Here is a 22939-nt window from a genome sequence, read left to right as displayed (position 1 = left end):
TGAATATTGATTAGATTGTCACAGACATAAATGTATTTAAACAATCTTAGAAGACAAAATTCATAATAAAATATGTAAAAGTGTGCATTGTAGTTCAAAATGATGTCACTTCATAGATGGATTAGCACAGCTGCAAAGTTGCAAATGCATTTTCTACTTTTGGCATAGAAAACTGTACATCTGTCATGAGTGTATTGACACTGCCTCATTGCATAGACAGTTGAGCAGAAGCATCTACTACATCACTTAACCAGCAGTTTCCTTTGAAGTGGCAATTTTAGCCACACTAAATGCTAGCCATGACTGCGTCTGAACTATAGGTCCTGCATTGTTATTGTCTTCAGTAGGCCTCATCAGCAGTGTTGTGTTAAGCCATGCTTAACTTGCAGGTGCTTTTTCAGTTTGAAGTGGAGCACTTCACAGCCTGGAAATACTTATCACCCAGACACAATTTGCATTTCGCTGTGATGATTTTGACATCTCTGGGCTCACTCTTGGAGATAGAGTGAGGAGTTCAGTCAGTGGAAGGTCTCATAGTAGAGGAATTGCTCCTCCACATTGAAAAGGCAGTTCAAGTGGTCCAGACATTGTTGCGAAATCAGTTTTACCCCGGTTCTTTTATTCGTCGAGGCATCCAGAGACGGCACCGGAACTCAGTAGTCATTTCACAAAACCTTTATTCATCTTTATTCATCTTCATTTAAGCATGCACTTCTAGAAGGGAAGACGAGGCCGGTGTGTCCCTCTCCAAATCTTCACTCCTTTGTCTGTGAAACACAGTTTTGTAGGGGCGACTCTATCATAAAACCCCCCACGGTGTGCTGCAAACTCTGTGTCTGTGTCTATGTGCACAAGCACATGAATGCCTACATGTGCGCGTTCCCACGTGTCTATGTGAGTGCTCGTGTGTGAGTGTGCGTGTGGATGTGTGTGCGTGACAGTTAAAACACTGTGGGTGTAGGTGACTCCCTAGGTCATAAAACCCATCTCCCTTCCAGACCACAGTTATCCAGTTACAAATGTTGAGACCCCCCACCCAAACATTCTCTGGGGAATTTCCACTCAGCATTAACTCCTCTCTGTTTTACTTTCACAGTTCAAGTGGGGGAGGGGTCTCCTACAATCTACTCCTAAGTTCACAACACAATGAGGCCTTTATTACATTGAGGGCAGTGTCAATGTCTCTACAATAGTTCTACATTCTATGTTAACACATTTCTAAACTCTAAAATAAGCTAAACACTCCTACAACATCTGCCTCCAGTCTGCTCCTGGCATGTCTAACTGGAGAGTCTGCAGTGCATGGCCTGGCTTGGTTTTCCCCAAGTGACTCGAGTTCTTTACTTTGTAATGCAATTTTCCCACAAGATACTTGTTGCACTTTGTTCCAAAATTAAAACTAGAAAAAAAGACATTCCAGTGTTTTTTCCCCCAGAAAAAAAGTAGCTCCATTAAATTGCTTCTCTTTTACATTAAAACTATTGCTTCCCTAGCTAATAAAAACTGGAAAACTGGATGGTTCAGTCAAGTTCTCTGTGGGTGTATTGGAGGCATTGCAGAGAAATGCAGAATAAATTAGGTCTGGTAGTTGTATTAAAGAATTTTAAGTGTTGACTAATCTTTTTATGCTGTTTCATGGTTCACACAGATTGCACATATGTACCTGCACACCCATTCATGTATTTATATTTACTAATATATTTCTTACAAAGCTTGATCATATGACATGCATTGCAAATGGAGAGCTGCAACTTTTCTGTTTAATTTGTATTTTATAAAATGTATAATTTTTTTCCATGGGGCTTTTCTGTTTCTTAAATAACAGGTCAGGTTATATTATTCCTGTTCTTGTTGCAAAAATTAAATTCTCAAGTTGAATCTTTTGTACTGTGTATTTTGGTACCTTGGTGCTGCCAGTTCTCCTGAGCTGCAGGACACAATTCCTACCGCAGTACTGTAGCTGTAATCAAAATAAAGAATGTGCAGCACAGTAGGGCTTGATTGCTGCAATAAAATGGGGTCTTTGTCTGTGATTATAACTAGTATTTTGAGAGTCTCTCCTTGTTGAGGTGTTTTCAGAAAATGCAGCTCAGATTAAACCACTTTTACACATCAGTCTAATGTGTGTGTGGTATATCGCTGCATTACAGTGTATAAGATAAATGCGGACATTACCGTATGTTACAAGACTCTTGGGGCAGTTTTATCTCTTGACACCAGCCACCTTTTGTTTCTCTTCAGAAGAGAAAGCCAGGGAGTTATCAGTTTCTTAATTCTTCCTCTATTGCAAACTAACAGAGGGTGACGGTGTCTCAGCATCCTGGATGGTTTCATTAGATCCCTGGGAACGGTATGGAAGAGGACTACTTAGCCGCTGGCAGCAGAGGATGTTACATTCACTCCACTACATCTTTTTAATTAAAACTCTTAATTAAATGGAGCAGCGCAATTCCAGGACCCCGTTGCGGTGTGTCGCTGTCTGTGTGTGTACATTTGTGTGTGGTTTGAACATTTGCGTCTGTATCAGCGTTAAGACTTCAGAAAACGTTTGTCGTCGTTGGTGGTTAAACTATTGATTGTTTAATAGGGTTAATTGAATATGTATTGGCATTTCCAGAGGATGGTTTCAGCTGCTCATTTTTCTGACCAACACTCAAAACATCCAAAGAGCTATAACCAACAAAATTTGGAATTTTTACTTAATTGATTACCTAAGTTTTTAATTGATTATCAGAATTTGTTATTGTTGACTGGTATATAGAATTAGCATATTTTATACTGGTAACAGCAATATTTTTAGCCAGTAAGGCAGGACATATGTATAAATTCCCCAGATATTTGTAATGATCATTGCAAATATAAGAAATTAGTCTTAAGGATGTTATTTCCATTATAAACTGGCATATTATCATCGATAACTGCATCACTACTTATTCATGACTCTTTTTTTGGTACAAAGCTAGAGTTAGCTAGTATTGGTTCTTTTTTTAGCTTAGGAGCCATTTTCTGTTCAACCCACTTCCAAAAATATTTTGATATTAGCTCCCCTGATGACTGGCAATATATACTTTGGAAAGAACGGGTCAGCCAGTGTGCTGCTTTTCATACTTGGCCTATCAGCTACTGATAAAGTTGGAGAGTCACCATGCAAAACTGGAGTCTGAGTCACATTTGATGAAAGACCACTCAAGTGACCTTTTAGCTTCCCAAACATGCATGATACCTAATTTAAACAGAAAATGTGTTTTCACATATCAGTTTTGTTTGTTTGTTTGGTTTTTTACATAAAAGCGCCTACAATAATTTATTTTGAAGGATAAAATGTAAAAAAAACACAAAAAAAACATAACAATTGTCATGGATGCCTTCCATTATTTTTTTCCTCATTTGCATTTTGCACTCTTACACAGGCACACTATACTGGAAATATTCTTTGTAGGCCAAAACTATGTATGAGCCAAATGTTAAATAAGTCTTTTCTTTTCTTTTCCTCCCTTGTAATAGATACTACACTCTTTACATGTAGCTACTAGTGCTGTGGTTTTACTATGACATAAAGGTCAGACTGTCAATACTAGCCTGTTAATTAAGTCACCGCTTAACACTGAAGTCAGTAGTAACATTAACTACAGATCTACATGTAATGAAAGTAAAATTACCTCATACTTTATACAGAAAACAGAAATGTTACATATCAAGAAGTAATAGTTCATCATTTGGAAATTGAAATTGTAGTTGTTGTCACCATGGATGCAAAAACATCGAGGATGTAAAAAACTAAAAAAAAATAACAATAATAATAAAACTAAGCACAGAATGATTTCACTTAAAGATTCATGCCATGTTCTCAGTCTGCTTCTGTTGCTGTGAAGATGGCTCTATTTAGCTTTTTAGTTTCAAAGCTGACCTCTTTACCTTGTTCTTTTTAAAATGTTTTTATTTATTTATTTAGTTTTAATAAAAATGTTTGGACGTGTTATGTTGTCCCAAAATTTGCTTGTGTTGGACTTGCAGGATATCAAACTATAAAGACACTCACAGAGAGAGCACTATACTGCTGCAGTGCGGTTGCAGATGTGACACTTCAGACACAGACTGAAAAAGAAAGAAGCAGCAGTGGAAAGAAACAAAGTGGGGTAGAGGTGGAGGTTCACTGGGGTCTGCAGCTGGGTGAACTGAAGATGGGCTTGCTGTTGCAAATGTTTTTGTGCCTTTACTGTAGGTTCAGTGGGATTTTTACTAATCACTTTGGAAACAATTCATCAAATGATACTTGCTAACCTGTCGATCGTATTTACCCCAGCAACCCACTGCAACCTACTGCTAACGGTTGGTTCTTTCCAACTTGCAACTGTGTCCATTTAACGTAAGGAATAATAATACACAACTCAAGCAACTGAAGTGTACAGGTAATGGAACAGAAAGAACAACTCAGAATGAAAGAACACATGGCGACCGTGGCTCAGGGGGTTGGGAATCGCATCTGTAACCGGAAGGTCGCCGTTTCGATCCCTGGGCTCTCTGTCCGGGTCGTTGTGTCCTTGGGCAAGACACTTTACCCTACTTGCCTACTGGTGTTGGCCAGAGGGGCCGATGGCGCGATATGGCAGCCTCGCTTCTGTCAGTCTGCCCCAGGGCAGCTGTGGCTACAACTGTAGCTGCCTCCACCAGTGTATGAATGTGAGAGTGAATGAATAGTGGAATTGTAAAGCGCTTTGAGGTTCTCGAAAAGCGCTATATAAATGCAATCCATTATTATTATTATTATTATTATTATTATTATAACTCTTTGGTTTACAGTCATACCCTTTACTAATAGAAACCTGGAGATTACAGAAAATGAGCAAATGCACAACACAGCAGACAAACTGGTTATCAGCCAGTCCCCACTTTGTCCAGGTTGAAGAGCTGTGTTTCTGTACATTCCCTAGTAACAAATTAGCATATTTATACATTCACTTGGCAGCACGGTGTCACCGTGGTTTGCACTGTTGGCGCACAGCATCAGGCCGGGGTCTTTCTGTGTGGAGTTTGCATGTTCTCCCCGTGTTTGCATGGGTTCCCTCCAGGTACTCCGGCTTCCTCCCACAGTCCAAAGACATGCAGTTTGTGGGGATAGGTTAATTGATAATTCCAAATTGCCCATAGGTGTGAATGCGAGCGCGAATGATTGTCTGTCTCTGTGTGTTGGCCCTGCGACAGACTGGCGAGCTGTCCAGGGTGTACCCCGCCTCTCGCCCTATGACAGCTGGGATACGCTCCAGCACCCCCCGCGACCCTGAAAAGGAGAAGCAAATGGATGGATGGACTTTTGAAAGAAGTAACTTGTGATCTGTTCTAAAATGGTGCAAAGCGTAGGAGGCCTAATCTGAGCAGCATACTTGGAATGCTAATGATAGAAAATTGATTATTTACGACATTAAGATTTATGAAGTGACTAATACAACAAGTCAGTATTTTTCTGTAGACTGAAAAGGAGCTGACTGAAAGTCTCCTTGCATCACTCTACATTTGGGGAGGTTAAATCTATACCTATAGCAATACATACTCACCACAAACTTTTAAGATACTGTTTCTGTTGTAAATACCTTAAATAGATATTTCAATCTTTTTGTGGCTATTGCACTGTGCCATGGAAAAATATAACAAATTTGTTGGATTGTTTTATGAGACAAAGAAGTGCATTTGGTATTGAAGAGGAACACGGCTACTTTTCAGCCATTACAAACAAAGTAGCTGTATTTTTTTCTCACACCACAGCTAATTAAAGACAAATTATGACAGTTAAAATAATAAAAGTAAAAGAGAACAAAAAAGAATAGGTATGTTTTTGTATACTTTAAATGAAGTAATCAATCATCGTGGTCTTTATTGTGCCAGACAGAGAAGCACTCATACTTGGACACTTAGAGACGGTCAGCCCAGATCAAGCCAAGAAAAGGTCCAGACAGGGTTGAATGAAAACAGCTGACCGCACATTCACATTTGTTGGCACAGTTGCTTCAGTTTTAACCACATAAGCAAAATTACTCTCACTAGTGTCTGTGACAGCAGGACTCAAGCTTGCGCAAGCAGAGTTGAGTATTGTGAGGCTTTGCAGCCAGTCATAACTGATTGTTTGCGACATTTTGAGAGTCAGCTTTTTTTGCAGCTACAGTCTGAAGAGTGAATGGGTAAAATGCGATTTACTCATGCATTAAAAAATAAAAACACGCTGTTATGCCAGTGCAGGCAGTCACACCTGTGCTCGTGCACTTTTGTGCTCCAATCCTGTTAACTTGTATGAAGCTTGCAAAAATGAGAAACAAGCTCTCAAAGGAAAACCAAGTAATCTTGTGGACTGTCTCATTCTACAGTTACTGTCTGCAGTCCCTCAACACTGAAGATGTTTGACATTAAGGTTTGATTTTCTGCTAAAATCAACAGCATACTACAGTACAGTACAATGCAATACAATTTTATTTATATAGCACATTTAAAACCAGGGGGTACACCAAAGTGCTTCACAGTAAAAATAACGGTAAATGATTACACTGAACAGTAAGTCATTAAAACAAGGTAAAATAGAGAAAGTATAGAAAACAAACAAAAAGCAGTAAGTAGAGATAGGGAGAGATCATGATAATTCAGAGAAATGAGTAGCGATACAGCAGTTAATGTGCGTTGAGAATTAGTGAACCGGAAAAAGCCAGGTTGAATAGGTAAGTTTTCAAGCGTGCTTTAAAGAATTGAATGGAGTCAGAGGCACGAACGGTAGCAGGAAGACTATTCCAGAGGTTTGGTGCTATAGAGGCAAAAGCACGATCACCCCTAGTCTTCAAACGGTGCCTGGGCTGGGCCAGAAGTAACTGACTGGAAGATCGTAAAGAACAGTTGGGAGTATAGAGACTGAGGAGGTCGGTGAGATAGTCAGGGGTAAGGTTGTTTAGGCATTTGAAAGTAAGCAGCAGAACTTTAATAGGCAGCCAATGGAAGTCAGAGAGCACTGGAGTAATAGAGCCAAACTTTCTAGTTCCGGTTAGGAGACGAGTCGCAGCATTCTGAACGAGCTATAATCTTTGGAGGTGAGCAAGTTGGAGTCCAGAGTACAGCGAGTTACAATAATCTAATCTGGAAGTCACAAATTCATGTATCACTTTTTCAGAACGAACAGAACTTTGTTATGCTTAAGCTCTTTTGCATGTGTTTGTTGTTGCATTTTTCTCTAATCTTGTAGCTGCTGAGGTTTCCAATAAAAAGCTACAGTTTTAATATTATCAAAAAAATATATTATCTAAATGAACGCATCCTTTGCAGACAAATGTTCACTACTCATCAATCCTTAGACTATCTGCACTTTTTCTGTGTACATAAGCATCTTGAGACTCAACTGTTGCATTACAGAATCTGTAAAGCTCAATTTCTGACTTTCCATCCTCATCTACAAGACTAGACGTGTTTAAGTTAGGAAATAAGCATACGTAGCTCTAACTGTATTTCTGCAGAGATTTAAAGTTGTGTGTGAACTCTCAATATCTGCTATTTGCATTCAAGGCTGGTTCCACTGCAGAGGAGAGGAGAGGCCTGACGCTCTGATTGGTGCGTGAGTTGCTAGACAACAGATGTCCAGCCGACTAGGAGGTGGACTACCTGTGGAGGAGGGAGAGAGAGGAGAGAGACAGAAAGAAAAGTGGAGGTGGAAAATGATGAAAAAAGGGAGCGAGGCTGTCATATAACAGAGTACAGTCGATGAATACTGCAAATAAAAAAAATAAAAAAATACAACCACCCTGGCACAGCCAAACATGACCACCTATTATGGAGCATTATGGAAGAATGGTTCAAATCATTTTCAGAGTTTGATTTTTTTTTTTGAGGTCTGAAAACGTGCTGCAGTCTTTCCTAAACCATGTCCTCAGTATTGCTACTAGGTATGGTATAATTAGGTCAGATAACTTTATTGCTTAGTGTACAAAGAATAACACTAGATTGTGTGTTAATTGTAATATAATGGTTACATAATGGCATTAATGCATTGTGCATACTATCATTTTAACAAAAGTTCTGCAAACATACTTAAAACTATGGGTATTGTTTTATTTTACTGGAATTTAACAATGTTGATAAAGCAAAGTACAATGAAAAGTAGTCCGTTAAATTCCTTAAGAACAGCAAATTGGCTGTTGTACCAGTGTAAAATACGCTATGATGCTAGTAGACTTAAGTGATGTACTGTAAACACAGGTGTATTATAAAAAACTAAACAAAAAAACAATTACTTAATGTAGCAGAAAATGCAAATGTGAAAATTAGATATTTGTGAGTAATGATTCTCTCAATATTGGCAAAGGGAAGACAAAATGTGTTTTGTGTTATACTGACACAAAAGGATGTGCCATTCAGCAACATAATAAGGCAAAGACAGAGATGGAGAGATTAGTGACCTTGCTCAGAGAATCCTGCTAATCATGCAGTAATGGCTAGGCTGCCCTTGTTTCTGGCGCTGTTTGTGGGCTTCTGTGCTGTTATGCTTGTCTCTACAGCCGGCAGTATGCTTCAGCAAAATTGAAATTGGCATGTTCTCAGGGGCATTATGGCAGACTTGGAGCCACACAGAAGAGCTGCAAGAAATTCTGCATGCAGGAAGGCATGCAAGTCCTTTCGGAAGTTTTTACACAGTTTCATCACCGCCTCTGGAGCCAATATGACTGTTGAAAGAAAAGAAACAGCATTTTTTAAGTTAATGAAGTTAATTGTGGCTGTTCTTGGTAATTAATGCTTGGGCTGATGGACGAGAAAGCTTTTTTGCAACAGTAATCAGATCAATTCATTGTAGACCTTTTTGTAGTTTCATCATTTTATCTCTTCTTCTTTTGCCTTTAAACATTCTTTTTTTTGTAGTTTTGTCTGCTCATGCTATATATTTTATTCTGGATTAAACTTTGTCACTAGGGCTGACAAACATCTTTGTCACCTTTCTTTGGGGAGAAGTACTTTTCTGTCATAATATGTTTTATACTGGCATTTTGCTGCATATTTGAGTGCACGGCAAGGTCCGTCTCATTTAAAGCTCACTAGCTTTGTTGTTGTGCTTGCCTATTGTTTTCCTATAGGTGCGTTACACTGACACGAAACAAACAGATACCTGGACCTATAATGAGAACAAGCAGCCTAGTGTTCTTTGCTGGTCTTGCCTCTGTGCTGCACTGAGCCCACAGTTTCCATAGCACCAAGAAGAGAAGAAGAAGGAGGCAGATGAGAGTGAAAAATAGGCGTCCTATTTTATTTTGGAAAAATGTAGAACCTCCTGCTCTCTCTCTCTCTCCCTCCTGTCCTGAGGCAAAGCTGAAATGGGTCGCCTCAGCACCGGATTGTCTTACTCATTGCAATGACTCACTTATTCTGAATCAGAGTCACTGGACATTGGGTTTCTTCTGACAGAGAGATTTGAGTGTCACTTCATGTTTGCTAAGTCAGATAAAATCAGTCTGAGCCTCAACGAGGAGAGATATGTTATGCTGTCTGGGTTGCCATATTGCCTGTCTGGGATTTTTGTTGCAGTACAGTTAGATTGCAGTATCTAATACCTGCTGCTGTTCTATTCTTTGCTTCCCAAAAACCGTCTTTCCCCCCCCGCATAAAATTTGGTGGATTTCATGTAAAGAAGCATGTACATGTTCTCCCAGCATCAGTTAAGGGTCCACTATTAAAACAAGCTCACCAAAAGCTGATGTTGTATTTAGGTGGAACATTATAGTCACTGCCGTAGAGCATATACTTCTTTAAGGTTTCGGAATATGAGTGAAATCGTTTTATGGTATGCATAATATTACTGTGTGTGTGGGGAAAAAAAAGTCACAGTTTATTTTAACCTAAAGCACTTCATTACAGTGATGTAGAAATCTACAAATATCATAAAGTTTCTGATTAAATCTCATCATTGGTGTAATACAGAATTACATAGCTGTTTTTGTATTACTGATTATATATTATTTCAAAATACCCTTTGTCTGAAAAAAGGGGGTAGAAAATAAATAATTTTAACATATTCTATCCAGATTAATTGTTTAACACAAATTTTAATTAAAAACATGAAGAAAAAAACGGTATGAGATTTTCTTTTAAACATTCAAAAGGATTACTGTATAAATCTATTGTATGATACATCTGCAAAACTGCAGCACAGTGTATATTTTGGGAATACAGATTTCAGATTTCCCTCAGGGCACCAAAGAGGACCTAAAAGTACATTGGAGGAGCTTATGCTGAGCCCGACGCGAGAGGTCAATATGAATCCTCTGTGGCCGTTCACTGTGTTTGTTGTTCACTGCCGCCTGCCTGTTTGTGGCATATTACCGAGCACATATCAGGTCACATTATTTTTGTCAAGCATTTCAGTTCTGATAAGGAAAAGAGCCGGCTGACACCATGCCAGCGCGCGCGCGCGCACACACACACACACACACACACACACACACACACACACACACACACACACACACACACACACACACAGACAGACAGACAGACAGACAGACAGACAGACAGACACAACACACGCTGACAACCAAATACTGCAATGTGTCCTCCACTGAGTCAAAACTAAGTTGCATCCAACTTCACGTTCTATTATTTATAAAGCCAATCACAGGAGGGAATCATGAGTAGCATTAAAATAACCCATCTCTGTGTTTGTGTCTCCTCTATTTTTCTTTTAGATCATCAGAAGCTGGAGAGAGAGGCGAGGATTTGTCGTTTATTGAAGCACCCCAACATCGGTGAGCTGTGTCCTAAATCTCGGAATACACACACACACACACACACACACACACACACACACACACACACACACACACACACACACACACACACACACACACACTTGTGCAAATTAAAACAGGTCTTTTCAGGTCTCTACTGATTTCTGCTAGGGATATTCATGTTCTAGACACAGTTACGAGAGAGAAAGGAGGAGAGACCACGAAACCAAGTGTGTTTGTGTGTGTGTGTGTGTGTGTGTATGTGTTCTAGTACGGTATGTAATGATTATGCTGCACCTGTGTGCTCTTGCAGCTGAGTCATCAAAAAGATACACTAGCCATATACCTGCTCTCTAAACCTTTACACCCCTCTCATTAAACCTCTGAAAGAAGTGGTCTCTCCTCCTTTGTTTTCACATTTATAGACACATGCTCTTTCTTCCCTTCACTGCTGTTGTTTCATATTTCTCTAATAATTTCTTTGTAGTTTTCTGAGATGTACTTGCTATTTGAAATTTTGAGAGCAACAATGGCGTTAGGTTTTTGATCCTGTGGCTTTGAAATCAAGACAATAATATATAATATAAGTCAAACTCTTCTAATTTCCTAATATTGAAACGCAGTGTAGTAATGCTTTACTTTCTAACAGTAACAGTTTACCTCCGGCAAAACCAGGCTCAGAGAAGGGGTGGTTGTCTGCCGTGACTGGTTGAGGAGAGTGAAGGAAGACAGGATAAAAGTATGATTCTATGCAGAGAGGTCTACTGAGGCCATAGTGAGTGAGAAAGGTGACTGAAGAAGAAATACTCAGTACATCATGGGAAACCACCAGTAGCCTACGCCTATCGCAGCATAACCAAGGGAGGATTCAGGGTCACCTGGTCCAGCCCTGACTATATGCTTTAGCAAAAAGGAAAGTTTTAAGCCTAATCTTAAAAGTAGAGATAGTGTCTGTCTCTCGAATCCAAACTGGAAGCTGGTTCCATAGAAGAGGGGCTTGAAAACTGAAGGCTCTGCCTCCCATTCTACTTTTAAATACTCTAGGAACAACAAGTAAACCTGCAGTGCGAGAATGAGCTGCTCTAATGGGGTGATATGGTACTACAAGGTCATTAAGATAAGATGGGGACCGACTGCGGCTGCAGTGATGCGGATGCTGCACCCGTCCGTCGTGGTGAAGAGGGAGCTGAGTGTAAAAGCGAAGCTCTCAATTTACCGGTCGATCTACGTCCCTACCCTCACCTATGGCCACGAGCTGTGGGTAGTGACCGAAAGAACGAGATCGCGGATACAAGCGGCAGAAATGAGCTTCCTCCGAAGGGTGGCTGGCCTCTCCCTTAGAGATAGGGTGAGGAAATTCGGCCATCCAGGAGGGGCTCAGAGTAGAGCTGCTGCTCCTCCACATCGAAAGGAGCCAGCTGAGGTGGTTCGGGCATCTGACAAGGATGCCTCCTGGGCGCCTCCTGGGTGAGCTGGCATGTCCCACCGGGAGGAGGCCCCGGGGCAGACCCACGACACGCTGGAGAGATTATATCTCTCGGCTGGCCTGGGAACGCCTTGGTGTTCCCCCGGATAAGCTGGAGGAGGTGGCTGGGGAAAGGGAGGTCTGGGCCTCTCTGCTTAGGCTGCTGCCCCCGCGACCCGGCCTCGGATAAAGCGGATGAAGATGGATGATGGGTGGATGGGGACTGACTATTTAAGACCTTGTATGTGAGGAGCAGGATTGTGAATTCAATTCTGGATTTAACAGGGAGCCAATGAAGGGAAGCCAATATAGGAGAAATGTGCTTTCTCTTTCTAGTCCCTGTCAGTACTCATGCTGTAGCATTTTGCATCAACTGAAGGCTTTTTAGGAAGTTTTTAGGACATCCTGTTAATAATGAATTACAGTAGTCCAGCCTAGAGGTAATAAATGTATGAACTAGTTTTTCAGGGTCACTCTGAGACAGGATATTTCTAATTTTAGAGATATTGCGCAAATGGAAGAAAGCAGTTCTACATATTTGTTTAATATATGCATTGAAGGACATATCCTGGTCAAAAATGACTCCAGAGTTCCTCACAGTGTTACTGGAGGCCAAGGTAATGCCATCCAGAGTAAGTATCTGGTTACATACCATATTCCTAAGATTTTCAGGGCCGAGTAAAATAACCTCAGTTTTATCTGAATTTAAAAGCAAAAATTTGAGGACATCCAGATATGTATGTCTTTAAGACATTCCTGCAGTTTAAAATAATTGGTGTGTGTTATCTGACTTCATTGATAGATAAAGTTGTGTGTCATCTGCATAGCAGTGAAAATGTGGATACTGTATTGTTCTTTCTTTGTCATTTTTTTGTGTTAAGTCATTTTTTGCTCCTTTTTAGTTTGTTTTTTTTACTGTTTGGGAGTTGACACACTCTCTAAAGAGATGGTATTTTCAGGGGGGGGGGGGGGGGGGGATGGGGGGATGGGATGGGATGGGAGGAGAGAAGCTGCAGAGAGGCATGTAACAGTGCAACTCTGCTTCCTGGTCCCAACTCTGGATAGTCACGACTTAGGGGGTTTAATAAATTTGGCCAGATTTCTAGAAATGAGAGCTGCTCCATCCAAAGTGGGATGGATGCCGTCTCTCCTACCAAGAACAGGTTTCCTGCCAGCAATTTAAGGAGAACATGTGGTCCCAACTACAGAGTCTGACATTGTTTTGGCAAAGTTGCACATGATTCAATATTAGTTCTAGTAACCTTCAATTGACGTAACTGGGTGTCATAATTGCCGTGATGTGAATTATAATTTTACTGAATTTATTTTTAGTATTGTAAAGATTTTCATAGACATATAGCTACTTCCAAAATAATTTAGGTTTTATTATGGGAAAGCGAGATTTCATCAAACGACAGCCATCACTATTGACAGCTTTACTATGAAAACTTAGAAGTCATCTATTATTAGTAACATGTTCTGAGATGTTTTAAGTGTTATATTGTAACTTTGTTGACACCGCTGCACACTGCTGGTCTGTTTCTGTTGGCTGATTTTTCTTTTCTCTGTCACACTTTTCTCTCCTTTTTTTTTTTTGCGCTCCTCCACAGTAAGACTCCATGACAGCATATCAGAAGAGGGTTTCCACTATCTGGTGTTTGATCTGTGAGTAACACTCATTCACACATTCTGTCAATTCTCTTCACCATACCAATTTTTATATACTATCTCTTATTAATGTTAACACCCTGTATAGAAGAAGCTCAGTTTTTACTCTGAAAGCCATGACCACTGGAGGGGAAAAAAATTCAGGGTTAAACACATTCAAACAAGATATCTGTAAATACCCAATTATATTAGAGTCCACTATGTTAAAGAATTATTATGGCAATTATTATGGCACCCTTTTGTTAGAATGCTAATAGCCAGTTACTGTAATTTGGTGAGTTACTTGCAAACATTTTTTTTCTTATTTTCGTTTGGAACGTTCCACATTCCAGTATAGCATTATTCAGCTGTCTGTGAAGGTTCTCAGTCATCCAGGTCATCGTAGTCAAAGGAGCTTTCAAAGAATAGTGTCTGGACTTCTTTAAGTTGCTTGAAGATGTTTCACCTCTCATCTGAGAAGCTTCTTCAGTTCTGAAGAAGCTTCTCAGATTGTTCAGCTGCTTGTTAATGCAAAGGTCTGAAAGATGATTCAAGTGGCTTTCAACATGGCACAGTTATTGATCTTAGAATTTCAGAAACTGCTGAGATCTTGCCACAAAACCATCTATTGGGTTTACAGAGAATGGTCCGAAAAAGAGAAGCTATCCCTTGAGCAGCATCAGCAAGGCCCCCCGAGTATCAACTGATATAAATGCGAAACCCAGCTAAGTATCTTTGCTAAACAATTTATCCATTTATGACCACAATGTGTCCATCCTCTGATGGCTGCTTCCAACAGGATAACACACCCTGTTAATATAATCTCAAACTCGTTTCTTGAACTTGACAATGAAGGGCGTTCACTGTCACCAGGTCCAGTAAAACACCACTGGTATTTGGTGGAATGGGATATTCACATGATGATTGTACAGCTGACAGAATTAAGGCAGCACTGATGGCAAAAAGGGGTACAGAGTCGATACTACCGAGGTGTAATAGTTGAAGTTGCCAGTGATTTTTGTAATTGAGTCCATAGAAAAAATGACAAGTCTGTTTCAGTTTTCATGACAGCCAGAATCATGAATACACTAAATAATGATCTCATTCTCTCTTCCCAGGGTGACAGGAGGAGAGTTGTTTGAAGATATAGTAGCCCGGGAGTACTACAGTGAGGCTGATGCCAGGTAACACATACACACACACGCTGCTGAGCAAAGCAGCCATTATGCATCTCTGTCTGTTACCCGAAAGAACAACTGTGTGTGCCTATATGTGTGTTTGTGTGTCTCACATATGGTTGTCTCAGAGGTGTGATATAGTTACCTTGTCTCAGGGATCTCGGAGTTATTTATAAAGATGATTAATGACATAAAGCCTGCAATATTAATCATACACAACCTACCTAACACTGCCAGCTTTATGCTGAAAAGCTGCATCTCGAGGGAGAAAGAAAGGGGTGTGTGTGTATATCTATGTCTTTATGTTATGCATGTCTTTAACTTTAACTTTTTGCAGAAATAAGTTCCCATCATGAGGCTTAATATCACATAAATCTCACATAAAAAGTTTGATGACGAGAACAGTGTTATGAATTAGGTTATTCTTCTCTTCTCGGTTATTTTCCCTAGTATCCTCTTTTAAAATATATTTTTTCTTGATTTTTTTCCCCCTCTCTCTCCTTTTAATTTGATCCATCTCATTCCTCCACTTTCCCACCCTCAGCCACTGCATACAGCAGATCCTGGAGAGTGTCCATCACTGCCACGTTAATGGAATCGTTCACAGGGACCTGAAGGTTTGTATGACCACAGACATTGCTGCAACCTTGTTGACCAAACAGACAGACAAAAAGTCCTGACTTGGTAGCAACAGAGAGAAAATTCCATTTTGTCCTTTACATATTTTTGTTTTGCTTCTTTTATGTTTTGTTTTATAAAATAAATAAATTAAATTCTCCATTATCAACCTTCTTAATTATTACATTGTTCATTCTTTCTTTTGAAGGCAATAAAAGTAATAAAAGGCAATATATTGCAAATATTTGATTCGAGCCTACCAGATTCCGACACTTCTTCTTGCCTGCTTGTCTTCTTCTATGTTAAGTTAGTATGCGTGGCTAGTACCCCCCTGCCTGCTCGTGTAGAGAAGGAGGAACCTCTTCTAATACCTCTAATATGTTGAAGACAGATTGAAAGTATGTTGACGTTATCATGGCAGTAATTTTGTGAGATGTATGACTGTGTAATGTAATGCAGTGCTGGTTAAAAATAGAGGCAATCACAAGACAGACACTCAGAAATGATCCCCATTCGCATAGTTATGTAAAAAATTATGTTGAGATGTGAAAAAAATTTTTAAGGTCATGACTATTCCAGTGGTAGCCCGTATTCTCACAACTTGCCATTAGCATTTTGATGTTAAGCAAAGAGGCAGGAGAATGCTAAAAAAAAGCTGTTTTCAATGTGACTAAATGGATTGTGAGCTTGTGCCTGCAAAAACACCCCAGAAAGAATAACCAAGTTTGAGATTTCCATTCTGTGACTAGGATTTCCTTTGCTGAAGCAATTTCAGGTTTTTACATGCTTCAAAATTAGGACGATTTATTCATCGTTATGTTAATCGTTATGTAGCTGTGTCCAGTTGTCAGTTACTGTCTATGTCCTGTTGAGTCATACGTCTGCCATAAAGTGACTGCTCACAGGCTGCCTGTGTTTTGAGTCTCTAAATGTTAGGAAATGCATTATTCATTAGAGCACACTGTCTAACTGGCCTTAGGTTAGCAAAGACCTTTCTGCACCTGCGCCTTTGTTAGTGCGTATGTGTTTAAATGTGTGTGCATATATGTGCATGCTGTTGGCTTTCATAAATTTATGATGGTGCTAAATTGTCTTAGTGTGCAGTGTGTGTCATTATACATATGTGGCTGAGAGTCACTTGTTTTTACACCCACGTCTCCTGTTCCACCACAGCTGCCCCCTGTATCCTTCTCCCTGCAGTGTGCACTTTGTTCCTGCTCATGGATTCTAATAGTAGAGTGTTTTTTTAATTTACACATCACCTCTACTCCCTTTGAATCCATGAGGCTGGGGGAGCAAGTCCACAGCTCCAGTGTGAAACATGTCCGTGGTCACGTAGAGATCTGGTCCCGTGCACATTTTTGTTCTCTGTCATTGATGTGGCAGAAAGGGAGTTGCCTCAGACACTGATTTAAGAGCAGCTTAGTGTCACTGACCTCTAATGGCTTTGATTGGGATTGCTATGGCTAATCTGATCTTAGATCTGTGTCTGTGGGCAGCTTGTTCCCAGAGCGTGTGACCTCTCACCTCTAACCTGTTTGACTCCGCCCCCCCCAGCCTGAGAACCTTCTATTGGCCAGTAAGCTGAAGGGGGCGGCGGTCAAGTTGGCTGACTTTGGGCTGGCTATCGAGGTACAGGGGGACCAGCAGGCATGGTTTGGTGAGTATTCATCCATCCATTTTCCAACTTGAAATAGCTGATTGGTCAAGCAAGCAATCAGTAATGATAAATAATATTAAGTCAGCCATATAGATGTTTGACAATGTTAGGGAAGTTTTGGGGCAATACTAATAAAGGGGGATTTAGTGTTAATCTGTTGAGAATCTCTTTAATCTCGACAAGTAGGGGCACATACACCAATTGGTTTAAATGTCCCATAGAAACCTTTAGTAGGCTTCTTTTTGTTCATGAACTGGACAGCATCCTGGCCAAAGCACAACGTGATAATAGATTTCATGTGACATATTGGAGTTATTCAGTTTTCCAAAGAACACTGTCAACAAAATATTTGGCAGGAATAAAGAGTTTCACACGAACCACCCTAAATCCACAGAGGGTAAATGGCAGCCAAAGCCTTGACTCCTTGTGAATAAAAATGTTACAACAGATGTCTCTTAGCAGAGTCTCTTATTCAAAATAAGAAAAAGTGAAATTTCAAAAATCAGCATAAGACAACACTCATTGTCTCACAGTCATTTTACGGCCTGCACCAACCTGCCTTTCCAAATATTCTTTCATATTACTCCTCCAGGTTTTGCAGGCACCCCAGGCTACTTATCTCCAGAAGTTCTGAGGAAAGACCCATATGGGAAACCAGTGGACATGTGGGCCTGTGGTAAATAACATTCAAATTGTCTCACTGTAGCTGCTTGGATCTAATACTGGGTCCAAAGACATCTGTTTTTTTTTTTTTTACAAGGACTGAAACTTTAAGTTGTTCTGAGTGTTTTGTGGAGTGCTAAATAAAGAAACCATGTTGTTTTTTAAAATAAACAAATAGTATCTGAGTATAAAGATCTAAAATGCATGGGTTTGTGTGCATGTCACTTTGTTCTAGGTGTTATTTTGTACATCCTGCTGGTTGGCTACCCTCCCTTCTGGGATGAGGATCAACATCGCCTCTATCAACAAATCAAGGCTGGGGCCTATGATGTAAGCATATATACATCATCCAAAACTGAAAAAACTAAATGGTAAATAAAGTCAGACAAAACAAAAAGTGACATTTTATTTTAGTTAATTTGCACATAGGATCATTTCATCATCTGGCCATCTGCTCAGTTTTCCTGTAGCATCATTGGGAGCTCAGGACACAGCCACTGTGATTTTTGAATTGGTATAGGCCTTTAAAGATTTTTCTCTCCACTAATATAACATCTGAAACCTGAAATTGAAAATTGGATAATAATTCTGATGTTATCTCCTCTCTTCCTGGCTTGCTACAAATACAGAATCCTCAGAGCTCTGTAGTTTTGTATTTGTATATATGCTGTATATATGACACACTTTTTTTTTTTTTTTTTTTTACAGTTCCCATCACCGGAGTGGGACACTGTAACTCCTGAGGCCAAAGATCTAATTAACAAGATGCTAACCATCAACCCCAGTAAACGCATCACTGCTGCAGAGGCCCTAAAACACCCCTGGATCTGCGTATGTGGCAAACACACTCCCAGATGTTGGAATATTTGCACAAACACACACACACACAGATGCACACAGAAATTAAAAAAAAAAGCATGAACACACACAAAAGGTGACAGTTGCACTGCCCACAAAATCGCAGCCATACATTCTTCTCACCCATTGTTTCCATTCCTTCAAATCCTCTCATCTTCTCCCTGCAGCAACGGTCCACTGTCGCTTCCATGATGCACAGGCAGGAGACTGTGGAATGCCTGAAGAAATTCAATGCCAGGAGGAAACTCAAGGTGAGACTTCTGGCAGTCCTTCATGCTTCTGTTTATATAGAACAATCCATCCAGCCATTTTTTCCTCTCCTTTTCTGTTTTCCTTGCTCAAGACTTCTCACTATAACTTAAAATGATTGCTTGTTCTGTAAAGCCTTCGAGTTGTCCTTTTGCTATGCTGCTCTTTCTTGCTACAACCTTTTAATCAATCTTTCTTTCTTTCTCTTCCTTCCTTTCGCCCATCATCATTTCCTTCTTCTTTCCTTCTTTTCTGTCAATGCAGGGAGCAATATTGACCACTTTGCTAGTCACAAGAAACTTCTCAGGTATGTCTTTCTCAGCATGGTGTCCAAAACCTGGTTTTCCCAAACATATTATGTTAAAAATTACAAGCATTTGTCCTAAAAAACAAAAAAAGAAGAAGGAAAAAACAAAACTGGAAGCTAAAAAGGCGTTACAGCTGTTAAAGAGATCTTTAAAAAAGTGGGAATTTATGAACTTATCCATCAGTGTAATACCTGCAGTAGAGGATGCGGACATGAGTACTGGCAAATTAAAACTATTATGGATGAGATTAACAAATTACTGAGGTGATATAAAGCTATTATACTGCTTTTTTTAATAAGCTAGTAAAGTTTGATTAAAAACAGTAATGAGCAGAACCTGCCTCAACTTTAAAACTTTAAGGGTTTAAAGGGTTAGATTCAATCTAAGGCATTAAAACACCAAATTCACACATTAGTATATATTAACCAGTGAAGACAGTGGTAGACCAACGAATCAAGAGGTAGATACATAGAGTATAAATGGTTGTAACCAGCCTTGTCTACAGCAGGATATTGGTGATGGTATCGGAAGTACTAGGGGAATAAACTATGAATGTTGTAGGTAGTACACTGACTATGGATAACTATTTCAAGCCCACTTAAACTAACCTGAACTATTAAACCTTAATAACTGATAATAATTTGGTTAAGTACTCTCTGAAAAGTGAATCTTCTGCTGCTTACACCATAAAAAGGTAAAATATGGAGAAACTCTAAGTTTTAAAATGAAATAAAATTGAATTTTAGAAGACTTTAAAAAAAGAAACTAGGCATAAGAATGCCATTGCTAAACACGAGTCATTTATATTTTTCAAGCTGTTTTTCTACCATTCTCTCTCTATTTTGACGCCAAACTTTTTTTTAAATATACATTTCTTTTGACCTATCTCATATTCTTCATGCTCTTATTAGACTACTTTTGCTTTTCATTCTACAGTGAAATGCATTTGTTCATTTGTGTCTCTTTTTATTTATCAGTTTCTTCCTTTTTCAATTTTCTTTCCTTTTTTGTTTGAATTGTGGTAACCATTTGAGGTAAGGATTTTTGGAATGACAGTGAAATGTACGAGGTTGAGCCCAACCAATAAGCATTGGCATTTAGGTCTTATTTTTCATTTAGAGTCATGTTTCCAAAAATGTTGGGACACTGTGTAAAATGCAAATAACATTTTTTTATATATATAACTGACAGTAGTGTAAAGATGTATAAAATGTTAAAGGTGAAAAATGTTGTGTTTTAGAGAAACGCATCCAGATCACATTGTTTTCAGGAAAGTTCTTGCTTATTTCAGAAAGACAGCATCTATTACAACACCTTCCACTTGCTTAGCTGAGCTGCCTGCACTCCTGACATGTTATCCACTGAAAACCTCTGGCATATAATCACATAAGAATTCAACACAAGAAGCCAGAAACTGATGAGAAGCTGAACTCATACATTAAGCAACAAATAGGAAAACATTTCACCTTCAAAGCTACATAACGTCTCACTCCTCCTCAGTTCCCAACTGACATCAAATTCCAAATAAGCATATGCTTGTAATAAATGAAAAGCAATTTAAAAAAAATTGTCAAATTGACTTGGTATTATTTTCAGTTACATGTGTAGTCTAAATGATTTGTTGATAATTTAATTCTGGTTGTATTTTCTGTTTATACTGTGCCCCTACATTTTTGGAAATAGTGTGGAATAGCCAATCGCGCATGCATGAAAGTATGACATTTGGCATTTTAAAGTGTACTACAGAATCTCATCCTTGCATAAGTGCTAATTTACAATCTCAGAGAAATTTAGAGAAAGATGCAGCATGGATTATTGTAATGCAGTTTAGTGTTAAGTTTCTATGTAACATCGGAAAATAAAGTTAAGGAATAGTGGTGGGAGCATATGCGTAGGTGCAAATATACAAGTGCATGGGTATGTGGGCAAATGTCGACTTAGGAATGTTGTGTGTGAGCCTGTTGGAGATAGTTGGTTAGATTAACCTTTTCATCACCTGCTATATATATACACCCAATTAACCACCCACCCTTCAGCCCTGACATGTGAGTAAGTATGTAGTAGGATAACAGCCTTGCAGAAGTTATGTTATTTGGAGCTTCAGTTGGATTGCATTATGGATCTTGCAGTTGGATCTTGCACCTGGAGTTTGGAGATAAGCACAAATTGATATGCTTGCTGCATGTTTGTGTAGCCTCTGGCACAAGACTCTCTTGAACCTCATACTGAAATGTTGTCTCTGTCTTTCCTTCTACAGCAGCTAAGACTTTGCTCAACAAGAAGCCAGATGGCGTTAAGGTGAGCTGCTTTGCACAATGAAGAAAATGCTTTGTTTCTTGCATTATTTTTGTTGGAATGTTTAGTGTCTGAGAAGCCATATTGATTATTATTACTACTGTTATTATGCATTTTGCACTTAACAACATTATCATTCAGGGACAGTCACTCAAAGATGTGGGAAATGGGTATTATTTTCTTAGCTTTCCTAGTTTTCTTAGCTTGTTCGTAGCTTATGTTTCTGGTCTCATCATCCTCTTTTTAAATTATTGATCTTTTTAGTTTTTGTATTTATTGAATTTACCTAAACTCATGTTTTCCATAGTCATTTATAGTGTTTCTTTAGAGTAACATGATGCTCTAGCATACGTGGTTTATCAGTGTGCTTGGTATCAGAGCACATTAGGTCAAAGGTCAATAACAGTCTCCCTTGTTGTATCATGTGATCTAAGGCCGTATGTCTTGGACACAAAAAGCACAAAAAGGAGCACAGCTGTCAACTGATCACCACCTAGGAGTGAGCCAGATCAGATGGTGAGGAAGGTTCTCAGACAGACCTGGAAAAACCCAAACGACTAGTGAGGGTGAACTGGGAACATCTGGTTGAAAGCCCCTGTGTGTAGTGCGTTTAAATCTGGAAGGATTCCTCTTGCTTCCCAGAGAGTCTGGAGACACAAAGTCCGAATGAGCCTTGTTAAAGATTGGAGGCGGAGTGTAAGACAGCAGTAAGACAGGGGTTTCCATTTTCAAAATGAGGGACCGGAAATTGTTCTCCAGTTATTGGGGTATCACACTGCCCAGTCTCCTGGAGAAAGTCTATAACAGGGTGCTGAACAGGAGGCTCCGGCTGATTGCTGATTCCATTCTTCACCTTTGCAAAACTTTCAAGAAGGATCATGGGAGTTTGACCATCTTGCGTACATGGGATATTTTGGAATGTATATGTACATTGTGGAAACTTTGAAAAGGTTTACAACCAGGCCATCTGGTATTTGTATGAACAAAGGATGCGCTGTCCCCGCATTCTTCACATAAAGTCAAGAATGATCTCAGCTTTTGTTGGGCTCTAGGGTTGCCCCCTGGCTCCAGTCCTGTTTTTGATTTTCACGAATAGGATTTCAAGGCACACAATCACAAGCATTTGCTCTGGGAATCTCTAAATCTGTTTGCTCTGTTGGCTTCATCAGAGTGTGACCTTTAGGACACATTAGAGTTTGTTTGGTTTTTTTTCCAGCTGCCTCTGATGTCTCACATGTCATTATGTTAAATCCTTTTTT

At 39.5% G+C, this 22939-nt stretch overlaps 1 protein-coding gene across 11 annotated transcripts in view; it reads left to right on the top strand.

Annotated features, from left to right (window-relative positions):
* The window catches only part of camk2d2 (calcium/calmodulin-dependent protein kinase (CaM kinase) II delta 2), a 50248-nt gene that overhangs the window by 14472 nt on the left and 12837 nt on the right, over window positions 1-22939 (top strand). For 7 of the 11 annotated variants that reach the window (XM_026170887.1, XM_026170893.1, XM_026170889.1 and 4 more), the window contains exons 3-13: window positions 10698-10757; window positions 13815-13869; window positions 14970-15035; window positions 15574-15646; window positions 17205-17307; window positions 17900-17983; window positions 18206-18300; window positions 18679-18801; window positions 18996-19079; window positions 19342-19384; window positions 21643-21683. In XM_026170887.1, the coding sequence (XP_026026672.1) occupies window positions 10698-10757; window positions 13815-13869; window positions 14970-15035; window positions 15574-15646; window positions 17205-17307; window positions 17900-17983; window positions 18206-18300; window positions 18679-18801; window positions 18996-19079; window positions 19342-19384; window positions 21643-21683 (827 nt within the window). The remainder of the gene's footprint in view (window positions 1-10697; window positions 10758-13814; window positions 13870-14969; window positions 15036-15573; window positions 15647-17204; window positions 17308-17899; window positions 17984-18205; window positions 18301-18678; window positions 18802-18995; window positions 19080-19341; window positions 19385-21642; window positions 21684-22939) is intronic. The other 4 variants (XM_026170890.1, XM_026170888.1, XM_026170896.1 and 1 more) reach the window with 1 other exon arrangement.

Source organism: Astatotilapia calliptera, chromosome 6, assembly GCF_900246225.1.
Source record: "Astatotilapia calliptera chromosome 6, fAstCal1.2, whole genome shotgun sequence".
Lineage (NCBI taxonomy): Eukaryota > Metazoa > Chordata > Actinopteri > Cichliformes > Cichlidae > Astatotilapia > Astatotilapia calliptera.
Note: the sequence above shows the minus strand (reverse complement) of the source record. Positions and strands in the feature narration are given on the sequence as shown.